A 12,768-nucleotide genomic window follows, 5' to 3' on the forward strand; every position below is an offset into this window, starting at 1 on the left:
ATTACTGTGGTGATTTGCCAGCCATCGGCTCTACAGCCAACTATTACTGACCTTTCCTTCTTCCTCCCTCCCATTCCCGATGGGCACTAGCCACCACTGGCATTCCTCGTTATTCTGTTATAATTTAGCGTTATTCTGCTGTACGGGAATTATGGTTGCATCCGCACGGCATTCCTGGGCTCATTCTGACATTCGGCCTGGATTTAATGTGCATGGGAGAAAATTGTGGTCTTCGGGGCATGAACACCCTAACGTAACGTGTGAACGGGCACTCCAGTGCACGCACATAAACCCATGCTACTGCGCCGAAGAGCCAGGTTATCGCGCATACAAAGGCATTGGCTTAGCCTGGGCTGGATTTTTGAACCTGCTTTCAATTCTTAAACCGCAGATCTGTCCCCCACCCCCCTCTTTTGTTTTATTGTATGGAAAGAGCGTGAAAAGTTAGATGATTTGAGCCAGCTTTGCGGCGACGCCGATCCGGTTTCTCTTTTCTATTGATAACGTGGCGACGAACGAGATTTTCCAAGGGTTAATATGATAGAGCAGGGGAGCGCGAGAGGGGCTTCGGAGAGGAACCTTCCTGCTCCGCCTCTCTGGAGATGGAGGTGGGAGGGGGGCAGGGTTTCAGCAGGAGAATCAGGAGCTTGTGCTGGAGGCGAGGCAGTCCTAGGGGTGAGTTAAAAAGAGGCGCCTGGAAGATGGAGAACGCAGCACCCATAGGGTGCTTTAGCTAGAGAGAGAAAAGGGAAATAGATGTAAATGCATAAAGATCAGGGGGTGCTTAGCAGCTACCCCTGTGATTATTAATTTCCCAACCATACATGCTTTCTAATCAAGATTGTTACCCTCCACCATCCCACCCGCCCACCCCCGCAGACCAAAATCTCCTTTAGCTGCTTGAGTTTCAAGCCTGTGCAGCCGAAAGGGATGTGCTTTGCTTTCAGAAAAGTTGTGCAATTCATGCATACAAATGGGCAGGAGAACAGACCTTTTATCAGCTAGATAATAAACAGACACCCCTTGGATATCTCTACCATGGACAGAACTGAGTGCAATCCTGAGTCAATGCTGGACTCATAAATACCCCATCCCTTGCCTGAGCCATTTCTGGAAACAGTTTGAAGCCAGGTTAAATGCCCTGGATTCCCCCAAACAACTCTGAAAAGTACTGGTGATGCAAAGAGTGATGAGGACATTATTAGAAGCCTCTGATTCCTCCCAAGAACTACAATACCAAAAGATCCTTGGGCGGGAGCCCTGAGATTAAACAGGTTTCATTTAAAAGCATAGTTTGAGAATGTTGAGAGAGGGCCAACCCTGGTTCACTAGCCTCTCCCTGATCTACACCAATATTTCTTTTTTTAACCATATCTCATCATTTCAGGCACAGTTGGTTCTCATCGCTCAGAGATGTCACATTACTCTACAGATCATCATATCCTAATTAGGGCACTCACTTGAGTCAAGAAACGCTAGTTGATCCATTGTAGCTGTTTTAATTGATCGAATCTGCACCTTCATAAAACAACAGCCCTGGAGGAAAAAACTATTTTGCTCTTCATTTTTCAGTAATGCACACACACAGGCGCTTTCTTAAAGAGACGTACCCTGCTACGTAAGATAGAAAAGGAAAACGTCTTTCCTGAGATGGTTGCCTGCCAGCACACATGCTGTTTGTAAGTCCTTGCCTTAAAAAAAATGATTCGTTCACACTTGTTATCGTACAAAATAATTTGTAATTGGCTGATCTGATGTCTATTTAAACGATGTTGCTGTTACGATTCTTCCATGGCTGCCTCAAATCGCCTCATGTAGTCACTGATGGATGTGAGAGAGGGAGTTTCGGGGAGCAAGAATGCAGGTTTGAAGAGAGTGTGAAGGTGGTACCATGAGAGAGAAGATGGCCACAGAGGAGGGGGCCGAGGCAGACCTGGGGGCTGTGACCCAAGCGCCACTGAGCCTGCAAGGCATTAAAATGGAAGAGCAATCACCAGCAACCCTCAGAATGGGACAAGCCCTAGAAAAAGCAGGACAGGCTTCTTGTGTCCTTCGTGCCAGGAAGCTCTTGCAATGGAAGGTGTCTCCACTGGTCAAGGAGGAGCCAGATGCAGGAAGGATCCAGCACTGGGAGGTCCAAGGCCCAGAGACAGAACATCCCTTTTCTTTTGGATGGGGGAGAGCAAGGCCCACTGAGGCTGAACCTTGGGATGACATCCTGGCACTTTTTGCTTCCTTTGAGCACGTGGCCTACGCCTGCCGGTGGCCGAGGGAAGAGTTGGTGGCCCGGCTTTTGCCAGCCCTGGGCGGGGAGGCCCAAGAGGCTTACCTCAGTTTGGACACTAGCGACAGAAGGGACTATGGGAAAGTGAAGGCAGCCATCTTGAAGAGGGAACCCGTGGTGTCGGAGAAGCAGAGGAGGCACTTCCGGCAGTTCCAGTACCAGGAGTCAAGGGGACCGAGGGATGCTTGCCGGCGGCTCTGGGAGCTGTGCCGTCGTTGGCTGAGGCCGGAGAGCCGAAGCAAAGAGCAGATCCTGGAGCTGCTGATCCTGGAGCAATTCCTGACCATCTTGCCAGAGGAGGTCCAGAGCCAAGTTTGGGAGCAAGTCCCAGAAACCTGTGCCCAGGCGTTGAACCTGGCTGAGAATTTTTTGGCAAGGCAGCAGGAGGCTGAGAGGCAGGTACTCCAGGTGAGAGGATCCTGCAGTTCCTTCTTGATCCCTGGGGTCCCAAGTTGGTCTAACCATGCGGGAAGTTTTCCTTGGGTGCTTACGCGAGGGGAGACAAAGCACCTCTCTCCCCCTGATCACCATCTAATAAAATCCTTCTCATGTAAAATGTCTTCATAAAGGCAAAGATGGTCAAAGCTGCTTTATGAGCTGTGAAAATCTGGTGCACGAAGGCTTGGAATAATATATTTAATTTGTATAGACTTTAGCTGTATGGAGAACGATGTAAGTGCCCAAAGTTAGAAGCAAAGAATGTCCATGTCCAAAGACATAAAATCTAAACAGACAGGACACAAAAGGCAGGGAAGAGAATTAGGAGATCAGGAGTGGGGAACCTGCTGCCCCCCAGATGTTGATGGACTCTGGCTCCCATCATCCCTGACTACTGGCCATGCCAGCTGGAGACCCCCAAAGAAAGAAGGCTCAGAGCGAGGGGACTGGTGGTGGGATTACGATGGGAGATCAGAGGGAGAAGAGGGACAGGCTTGGAGGAAGCAGTGTCAGAAGCTGAAGAGGTAACAGGGTTTAGTGAGCTGGGAGAATCTGTGGCAGAGAGAAGTCGAGAAGCAGAAGCAGGAGAGGAGGGAGGCAGATAAAGAAGTCAGGGGGTCTCCCCTCCTACTGTGACCAGCTCCCTTCCCTCTGGTATCCCAGGAGCAGAAGGGGTTATGAAGAGGGGGGAGCAGAGACAGGCGTGCCAGCAGAGTCTCAGGTTGCTTGGGAAGGACCCAGAGAGAAGGAGATTTTGGCATCTTCTGAGTAGGAGCAAAACCTACTCAGAAGAGTTGCTGTGCTCATTAGGACTGGCTTCCCTGAGTTTATAATTTGTATGATTTATTGCTGGCTGGCTTCCTGACATTCTGTCATCAAATCATGCTGACTCGTGAGAGTCCCCAGTTCTGTCTCAAACCCAGTGAAGTCCTTTGCTCCCCCAAGCTGTTCCAGGGAGTTTGTGCCAGGATGTTGAATGCTCATTCCTACCAACCCTGTTCCTGCACTGACCTTCCCTGCAATTTCAGGTGTCAGGGCCATTTGAGGACACCCTCGTGGCAAGGGCAGTGCTGGCTCCGTCAGACACCAGGCAGAGCCTCTTCTGCAGGAAGGCCAAGCAGGCAGGTGGCGGAGGAGATGCCAGCTCTCTGGGTGAGTAGTTGCTGCATTTTTGAAATTCAAGTTTACATAGGCGTTGCCATCTTCACGGGCGCAGAGCTTGTACTGTTGTTTTAACTGTTGAGTGTTGAGTTTAACTTGGAGTGTTGTTCTAAGTGTTAAGTCGCATGTGATTGGTGTGCCCCCCCCACAAAACCCAGAACTGCAGGTGATCAACTGGGTCACCCTACCCCTACATTTGCCTCCAGCTCTCCCCTTGAGCTCTCCCCAGTTCTGTAAAATTAGTGTGCAGCAACCCTGTTCACAGAATTTTTTTATGGGGCCATCCATACCAGCTGTTTCCGCCATGTCTTGGAAACAGCAGTACTATGTTCCAGTTCATGTGATGTCCCTTATTGGAGTTCCACTTCCTGGTTTTCAGGCCAGGGCTGATATCATTCCTTGCTCTCTTCAGCCAGTTTTGGCCAAACCACACTGCGTTTCTTTTCTGATGCAGGTTCTTCTGACACAGAGGCAACATGGGACTCCCTGGCCGACGAAGGGGGCCCTGGTGGATGTGGGAAGCGAGACCCTTCTGCAAGAGCAGGTGGGCAGGGTACTAGACTGCTGTTATATACAGGAGACATCCCAATCCTTACAGGGGAGGCTAACAGCTTGAGAATTATGCAGCACAAAGTTTTACCTTTGTCATGAACTTGCTAGGCAGTCTTAGGCAAAAGCCACTCTCCGTTTCAGCTCCTATCCCCCATGCTCAACACGGGCAAAATAATGTTGAGATTCCTGCATTGCAGCGGTGTGTGTGTGTGTGTGTGTGTGTGTGTGTGTGGACTTGATGACCCTTGGAACCCTTTCCAATTCTATGATTTTTACAGAGTTGCCATAAGAAAGCCAGTATGGTTAGTGTTGGATTAGGACCTGGGAGACCCAGGTTCAGATCCAGATGCAGCCATAAAGCTTACAGGGTGACCTTGTGCCAGTCACACTCATTCTCTCTCCTCTATTCCCCTTTATAATAATAAATAAAAGACTGGGCTCAGGGCGGCTAACACCAGATATAAAAACAATTGATTAAAATACAACTTAAAAACAAGATTAAAATACAACATTAAGATGCAGCCTCATTTCAGTAGAAACTCAAATCAAAAACCTTTTGGGGATGAAAACATCCCCAGGCTACAATTAAAAGGTAAAGGTAAAGGTACCCCCCACTGCCCATATGGGCCAGTCTTGCCAGACTCTAAGGTTGTGCGCTCATCTATAGGCCGGGAGCCAGCGCTGTCCGCAGACACTTCCGGGTCACGTGGCCAGCGTGACATCGCTGCTCTGGCTTGCCAGAGCCGCACACGGAAACGCCGTTTACCTTCCCGCTGGTAAGCGGTCCCTATTTATCTACTTGCACCCGGGGGTGCTTTCAAACTGCTAGGTTGGCAGGCACTGGGACCGAACGACGGGAGCGCACCCCGCCGTGGGGATTCGAACCGCCGACCATGCGATTGGCAAGTCCTAGGCGCTGAGGTTTTACCCACAGCGCCACCCGCATCCCTAGGCTACAATTAGAGAGCTACAATTCCCTTCAAAGAGGGATTGACTATTAAACCACTCTGGGAATTGAGAGCATTGCGAAGGGAATAGAATGGTTTCCCAACAACTCTTTGCACCCTGAATAAACTGCCCTTCCCATAATTATTTATGGAAAGGGATGACCATTTAAAAAGGAATCACTGTGCTTGAGATGTAGGGTGTGAATGTGGGAGGAAAAAAACGAGAATTAATTGACTTGGCCAGTCATTGGCCAGACGCTACTTGCTACTGGGCTCCCTACTTTCTGCCTTGCTGGTCCAAACGGGCACCAGCTGTTCCTTACGTAAAACATTTCTTTTCTTTTTATTCATTAGTGCATTTACACCCCACGCAGGGTTGGCTGGCTGCAAATACTCGGCTGTATCGTTTAGAGCCTTCCTCCTGCCAGCTTCAGGCCTGCAGTCTTCTTTTCTCTCTGGCAGCTGGTAGCTGTGGAGCGGCGTCCGGATTCTCTCCCCTCCCTGCACCAACCAGAAATGAAGAGTATGGAGAGAGGCTTGTGGGAGCTGAGGGGCTCCCAGCACACCTGGGCGCCGCCAGCAGGGGCAGCGCGTACCTGTGTTCCCAGTGCGGGAAAGGGTTTTGTTGGCCGTCGGCGTTGGCCGTCCACCAGAAGACCCACATGGGGGAGAAGCGGCACCGCTGTGCCGAGTGCGGGAAGCGCTTTGGCCAGCGCAGCCATTTGACGGTGCACCGGAGGATCCACTCGGGAGAGAAGCCGTACGGGTGTCCTCAGTGCGGGAAGCAGTTTGTCGACTCCTCTCACCTCACCAAGCACCAGAGGACACACTTGGGGGAAAGGCCACCCCACTGCGCTGAGTGCGGGCGAAGGTGTGCCAATAAACGCTCGCTCGTGCAGCACCAGCGAATTCACAGCAGGGAGAAGTCCTAGGCCTGGGGATGAGCCTAGGCCCCTCTTGAGATTCAGGGACTGAGTTATATTGCTGTAAGGCGGAGATTTGGCCCTCCAGGTATCACTGGTCTGCAGCTGCCATCATCACTAGCCATGCTGGCTGTGACGGAGGACCAAAGGTTCAGTTCCTCATTCCTGGTGTAACTGAAGAGAAAGGAGCCCCTGTTTCCACCCTTTGTCCACCTGGGGGGAGAAAGCAACAATTCTCAGGGGTCTCTGGGGGTTTTCCTGTTGTTATTCTGTCTCTCACAGCTACAATAAACCTACCATTAAAATTATGGACTGGTAATTTCTTCGTCAGAGGGCAAACGGGCAAATTTAGCAGGGGATCAAATACTTTCCCCCCTCTCACTGTATATAGCAATGAGGAAGCATGCTTGGGTGAGCGGCTCCTGCAGGTCGGTAGTAGCAGCCAGCTGTGCCTAGCGCTCTGAATATCAAACAGAATTCTTCCCAGCCCTTGGAGCCCTTTTGGAATGTAAAAAAATATGTTTTCTTTTAAAATTAATGCATTGACAAATAAGTGGATAAGAAGGCGTTCATGTTTCAGCCTACTTGAAGCATAAAGGGAATGACAGCTGAACCAGTGTTTGATTTGGCTGTATGTATATCATTCAGTTCTGAAGGTGGGCTGAAGAATTTGTTGTTATGTTATATCTGCCTTCACAACATGAAAGTGTTTGTGACTGGATTTTACCCCAGGTCAGAGAGGTGTCATTGAGGAGAGGAGGTGTGATCAGAATCCATATTTGTTTCTCTTAAAAACAGGCATGACCTCTAACAGAAGAGGTGATTGTAAATGAACTTAACGGAAGATAGTCAGGTCTACCAGACCAATGGGCCTGTACATTTATCTCTTCCCCCTCCCCATTACACATCTTTTAGAGTGGTCAAAAAAATTGAGTTCTTTTCCAGGGCCAACACTTGGGCAAAGTGATGTCAGGTGCCCCCCCCCAATCGATCAGTCCTGGTGGGCTATCCTGACTATGGCAAGGGCAAAAACAGCAGTGGTCTAGGCAGCTCGAGGCAGCCATTTTACGTGGGGCATTGTGGGTAATTAAAATGGCTGGTGCTGGGCTAGAAAAATAATGATGACAAGCAAGCATCAGCGATGGACTCCAAGGATGCTTGGTAGTTTACCAGCAGGAACTCACCGTTAAGACAGTGTTCATGGAAGACAATCTTACTTAGCTACGAGCGACTGCCAAAGAAGAAGATGAAGGCGAGGTCCCCCGCTTCAGCGCTGTAGACCATGGACAGGACTCTCCTGGGAGGTGGTAAACTCGCCTTTCTGGGAGGTATCTTTTTCTTAAAAAATAAATAAATAGATTTTATTAAAGGATTTACTTGGGTTACAACAGTTCGTGCATTGTTTCTATTTTCAGTTGGTAGAGTCTTTTCTACAGATCAATTATTCTGGGAGGTTTTTAAGCAGAGAAGTTTTAGTTGAGATACCTGCATTGCTGGGGGTTGGAGTAGATGACTCTGGGGGTCCCTTCCCACGCTACAATTCCATGATTCCCTGCCACCCCTGGATCAGCTCAGCCCAAGGAGACTCCAGGAGAGCAGTGAGAGAGCTAAAAGCAGGATTGTTGCGGGGGGGGGGGGCATTGGGGATTCAAGGGGGCAGCATGAAGACGGCTCCTCTGCAGTGGGCGCTGGTTGCTTCTGTGGTCTAGAGGTACTTAGAGGTCAGCACCGGACAGCGATGAGGCCGTCTGCATGCTTTGGTTCAGCATCTGTGAGAGAGTGGTGGAAGCAAGGAGAGTTAGGCAGCAAAGCAGAAGCAGCAAAGGAGGGACGGAGGTGTGGGAATGTTAAGGAAGGCAGGAGGGGATATATTGTTTTGATATCCCTTCTCACTCATGCTAGTGAATAAACAGCAGAGCACATTCCCTTTGCATCTGACTGGAAGTAAGTTGATGCTTCATTAGAATCCTTTAATTAAGCAATCCAGTCTGGCTTGGCCAGTCTGAATGGTTCTCGGTAACTTTCCCCTTTACTTCCCTCTTAATATAATAACGACACAACACAGTCTTCTTTAAAAGTAAGATTTATTTTTTAAACTCACATTCAGTTCACAGCAGTAATCTGAAGGCAGGCTTTATCTTGTGGTTACAGTGAAGAGAAGTCTGAGCTACATCTCAGACTTTCTGCTTGCGGGCTCCATCCTATGTGAAGGTTGAGTCATGTGCTGGCTAAGAGCCAGAAGAGCGAGAGTCTAAGACATGGATAGGCAAACTAAGCTTAATTTCCCTGTTGTTGTGCAAACCACAGGGGTGTGGGGCCTCCCCCCAAGCCTTGTGGCCCCTCCCACGTCTGTGTCGGCAGCGCTAGTTGGGCTCAGTAAGCAACTACCCTCTTGGCTGAAGAGGTAGAAAAAACAATCTGGGCAGCTTGGCAGGTCCCAAGCCCAGACCAGGAGGCTCTTGCTTCAAGGCCCCTTCCCTCAGGCCATGAGCCCGCTGCTTGGAAGGGCCCATCATTGCAAGGATATCTGCAGCTCCTCCTAACTGACTGATATTCCAAGGACGAAATGAGAGTAGCAGCACTTCACCTCTGGCGACTGAGCAACCTCTGATATCGTTCCTTGTTCTCTTCAGCCAGTTTTGGCCAAACCACACTGTGTTTCTTTTCTGATGCAGGTTCTTCTGACACTGAGGGGACATGGGACTCCCTGGCGGATGTGGGAAGCGAGACCCTTCTGCAGGGGCAGGTGGGCAGGGTACTAGATTGCTCTGATCTACAAGAGACATCCAAATCCTTACAGGGGAAGCTGACACCTTCAGAATTATGCAGCACAAAGGTTTTACTTTTGTCATGAACTTGCTAGGCAGTCTTAGGCAAGCCACTCTCCATTTCAGCTCCTTTCTCCCATGTTCAACATGAGCAAAATAATGTTCGCATTCCTGCATTGTGGAGGTTGGACTGGGTGCTCTTATTCAGTTTGTTAGCCTCTTTTGTCCACCATGTTGTCTCCATTGCAGCGGTTCTATGAGGTAGCAAGATGGCTGCCATTGCCACCTCCTATTTCCATAATAATTAATTTTTGTACCTCTTCCAACTGACTGGGTTGTTCCAGCTACTCTGGGTGACTTACTAAAGAATTATTGGGCAGAGCCCATGACTGTTCGAGTGTTATAGTAGTGTTTTGAATGTACAGTCGTACCTTGGTTTTCAAACAGCTTATTCCTCAAATGTTTTGGTTCCCGAACATTGCAAATCTGGAAGTGAATGTTCCGGTTTCCAAACGTTTTGGAAGTTGAACGGATTCTGGAATGGATTCCATTCGACTTCCAAGATACGACTGTGTAGAGCCGGTGTGGTGAAGTTGGTGGTGTGTGGTTTGAAGACATTTGGAAATAATAGAGAAAATGCAGCAAAAAAATAAGACTATCTCCTGGCCAGCCAGAAAATGGGAAGCCCCATTAAATTAATCAATATGAAATGTTTAATTGGATTGTTTTTATTTTTTTTATTTTGGATATGACATGGCAAGATTTGAGATGTTATTAATGAAAAAATAATAAAAATTTATTTATTTATTTATTTATTTTAAAAGAGGCCAATGAGAATCCTTGTCTCCTCTTCTGGTGAGCCTCCAGCTTGGGTCCTGGGCATTGCCGGTTAAAGGGAAGCCCTTCTCAAGAAGCAAAACGGTGTTTCCTGCCATCTTGGGCCCCTCCAGGGCTGCAAGCTCCCCTGCTATAGAGAGATTCTCCCGTGGAAGGGGCATTCCCAGGAGGTGGTGGACTCTCCTTCCTTGGAAGGTTTTAAGCAGAGGATGGATGGCCGTCTGCCAGGGACGATTGCGGGGGTTGGTCTAGATGACTCTTGAGTGTCCTTCCCAACTCCATTATTTGCCAGCACCCCCCACCCCGTTCAGCCTAAATAGACTCCGGGAGAGCAGTGAGAGCTAAAAGCAGGTTTATTGAGGGCGGGGGGGGGGGGACGTGGTCGAGGCTGCCACGTCCAGGCGGCACTTCTGCGGAGGGCGCCGGCTCCTTCTCTGGCCTAGCGTTATATGGAGATCAGCCCGTTGAGGATGAGCATAGCCTGGCAGAAGATGTTCACTTCCTCCTGGGTGTCTTGGTTCGGCAGCTGTGGGAGAGGCGAAGGCGGGGGAGCGTTAGAGAGGACGGAGCGGCGCGAAGGGGCGAAGGAGGGACCCACGTCTGGAGCCCCCGCCCGACGGGGAGGGAGAGAGACTCACCCTGGAGTTGACGGGGTCCGCGAGCAGGTTCTGGGTGGGCAGGGCGCTAGGGTTGTCGAAGGCGCTGCCGAATGAGTTCACTATGATGCTGCAGATTATCTTGGAGCTGTACTCCCCCAAGGTGACGATTCTAGGGGAGGAGGGGGAGAAGAAGGTCAGCTTGCGGGAAACGAGAGTAAAGAGGAGAAGGGCCGGGCCATGGCATCGCCACCGGGAGAGGGTCCCTGCCCGACGGGGCGGGCTTACCTGGGCACAGTCCGGGCGCCGATGTCTGCGGAACGGGACGGGATCTCAGCCCAAACGGGCTGCACGTGGCTCTGGTTGACTCCGCTCAGCGCCATCCTGCCAGCTCAACCTCTTGGTGCCGTCGGAGCAGCGGCAGCCCTTTTATCACCGCCCGCCCTGCCCCCCGGGTGGCGTCTCCCTCGGCCTCTGCCAGCGCCTCCTTCCCTCCCTCGGCCTCGGCAAGGATCCGGGACGGGGCGCACGAGCCCTGGCAAGTGAGCATCCTCCTCGCAATTCCCGCTGCCTGCTGCCAGGCGGACACCGTCGAGCATCTTCGCTGGACGCTCCCTGGGCGATGATGACTCGGTAGTCCTGACACCCCCCCCCCCCCGCCCTGTGAGGTCGGCCAGTCAGTCTTCTACCCCCATTGCTGCGCGCGGCTGAGGGGCACGAGGGGAGGGGAGGGGAGGGATGGCGCCTCGCAGAAAGCCGTGCGCGGAGGTTCTCTCTCAGGTCCTCTCCTGCGGGGGGTGAGGGTGGAAACTACGACCCAAATCGAACCAAATGGGTCGCTCCTTTGCCCGCCAGGCCAGTTGCCGGCAGGACTGCAGATGCGGGAGAGAGGAAGGATCAGTCCATCCAGCTGAATGGGGGCATTTGGCCCTCGGCGTCCTCTCACCAAGGGACTCCCAGGAAACTTGGCTGGCAAGAAAGAAGGGGGGCGGGTCCTTGTGGGGATCAGGACTGGCGAAGCAGCAGGAAAGCAGAGACCGTTCTCCCCATTCCAAGTCACCCAAAAGGGGAACATATTGAGGGTGGGGCTGAGAATCTAGTTCAGTTTACTTAAAAATACGCAGGACTGAAGAGTTCATGGAAGGCCTAACAGGTTTATGGAAATCAACAAAGGAGCAGATTTCAAGCAACAACTTGGAACATGAAAAGAAAGAACAACGCTTACCCAATCTATAGTTCAGCCCATCTAATTAGTGAAGTTAAATATATGTGGGAAGCAGACTGGATTATTAGAAATATATTTTAGGTTACTAAACTGCAGCCCAGTTCCAAACTGACCATTTCCTACCCACCCTGAAATGAGAAAGAAGAATTTTGTTTAATTGCTTATTTGTTAATTAGGATTCATGGGGAAATGGTCCAGTTTGGAACTGAGCCCCAGTTCAGTAGCCTAGAAATTACTATGTGTTGAGAGTGCAAAGTTGGAGGCAGCAGGGAGCCCTCAAGACTGTCCTGGAAGGAACTCCAGGGGATGAGCAACCAGGGATGATAAATTGACACCTTCGCCACAGACTGCAAGCAATGGTTCATTTCCTGTGTTCACCAAAGTGGGTGGTCATTATAGGTGTCCAAGGTGGGTCACCTACACATACATTCCTATCCACACCAAACCAAATGGTTATTAGAGGTCATTATGCAGGCCATTATGCAGGGACCTGCCCATGTATTCCTATCCAAACACAGACATACACTTTTGGTGCACACTTATGAGTGGCAGAGTGGGTGTAGGCCACATCTATGAGAAGGTGGAAGTGTGAGTGGCAGCAGAATTCCCCGGTTCAGCTAACCCAGAAGCTAAAAGAAGAGGATCGTCTGTGACCTTGCAGGCCATTTCTCCCCTTGTCCACCAAAGGCTGAGCATGGAAGCCAGGCAAGAAGACACCTGCAGAAGAGTCTCTTGGGAGGGCAGCTGTGGGGGTAATGTGGGGCTGGTGCTCTATGCAGGCTGGCCATACTGGGGGAGGGAAGGAGGAGGAGAAGGCGTGAGCACTTTGGGGCATCACAATTTTGCATGACACCCCCCCCCCAAGAAGACAGGATGTCCCAGACTGTTGACGGGTATGTGCCAGCCACAGACCCTCTAGGTGAGTTTTGCAGACTACCAATTGGGAACCGCTGATCTACAGTATTCCAAGTGTTTTTGCACCACAGATTTGTAGAATGGCATTCTGGGAGCCACAGTCTTGTTTTTAAATGCATGTT

General features: G+C 50.5%; 2 protein-coding genes across 5 annotated transcripts; one reads left to right on the forward strand and one right to left on the reverse strand.

Annotated features, from left to right (window-relative positions):
• Nucleotides 1–438: 438 nt before the first annotated feature.
• Nucleotides 439–6,613, forward strand: LOC114582653 (zinc finger and SCAN domain-containing protein 23-like). Of its 4 annotated transcripts, none has more exons than XM_077917143.1 (5): nucleotides 440–675; nucleotides 1,388–2,692; nucleotides 3,751–3,874; nucleotides 4,338–4,427; nucleotides 5,737–6,613. In XM_077917143.1, exons 2-5 carry the CDS (start codon nucleotides 1,892–1,894, stop codon nucleotides 6,312–6,314), a joined length of 1,593 nt encoding a protein of 530 aa, XP_077773269.1. In that variant the 5' UTR covers nucleotides 440–675; nucleotides 1,388–1,891; the 3' UTR covers nucleotides 6,315–6,613. The 4 variants fall into 4 exon arrangements, with proteins under 4 accessions (XP_077773273.1, XP_077773269.1, XP_077773271.1 ...); XM_077917145.1 differs by having other exon boundaries at nucleotides 442–675; nucleotides 5,845–6,613; XM_077917147.1 differs by lacking the exon at nucleotides 4,338–4,427 and having other exon boundaries at nucleotides 439–675; nucleotides 5,845–6,613.
• A 3,632-nt stretch (nucleotides 6,614–10,245) lies between these two features.
• LOC144325098 (uncharacterized) lies at nucleotides 10,246–11,155 on the reverse strand. Its single transcript, XM_077917153.1, has 3 exons — nucleotides 10,795–11,155; nucleotides 10,549–10,678; nucleotides 10,246–10,436 (listed from the first exon to the last, which is right to left on the reverse strand). The coding sequence occupies exons 1-3, from the start codon at nucleotides 10,887–10,889 to the stop codon at nucleotides 10,356–10,358; spliced, it is 306 nt and encodes a 101-aa protein (XP_077773279.1). The 5' UTR covers nucleotides 10,890–11,155; the 3' UTR covers nucleotides 10,246–10,355.
• Nucleotides 11,156–12,768: the final 1,613 nt, after the last annotated feature.

The sequence above is a fragment of the Podarcis muralis genome, chromosome 13 (assembly GCF_964188315.1).
Source record: "Podarcis muralis chromosome 13, rPodMur119.hap1.1, whole genome shotgun sequence".
Classification (NCBI taxonomy): domain Eukaryota; kingdom Metazoa; phylum Chordata; class Lepidosauria; order Squamata; family Lacertidae; genus Podarcis; species Podarcis muralis.

What these genes read in the sequence shown, in the direction of transcription:
- LOC114582653 (XM_077917143.1), top strand. Translation starts at nt 1,892, where the DNA reads ATGAGAGAGAAGATGGCCACAGAGGAGGGGGCCGAGGCAGACCTGGGG. An exon ending in CTGAGAGGCAGGTACTCCAG is followed by an intron (nt 2,693 to 3,750) that starts GTGAGAGGATCC and finishes CTGCAATTTCAG; the next exon opens with GTGTCAGGGCCATTTGAGGA. An exon ending in AGGAGATGCCAGCTCTCTGG is followed by an intron (nt 3,875 to 4,337) that starts GTGAGTAGTTGC and finishes TTTCTGATGCAG; the next exon opens with GTTCTTCTGACACAGAGGCA.
- LOC144325098 (XM_077917153.1), bottom strand. Translation starts at nt 10,889, where the DNA reads ATGGCGCTGAGCGGAGTCAACCAGAGCCACGTGCAGCCCGTTTGGGCT. An exon ending in GGCGCCCGGACTGTGCCCAG is followed by an intron (nt 10,679 to 10,794) that starts GTAAGCCCGCCC and finishes CTCCTCCCCTAG; the next exon opens with AATCGTCACCTTGGGGGAGT. An exon ending in CGGACCCCGTCAACTCCAGG is followed by an intron (nt 10,437 to 10,548) that starts GTGAGTCTCTCT and finishes CCTCTCCCACAG; the next exon opens with CTGCCGAACCAAGACACCCA.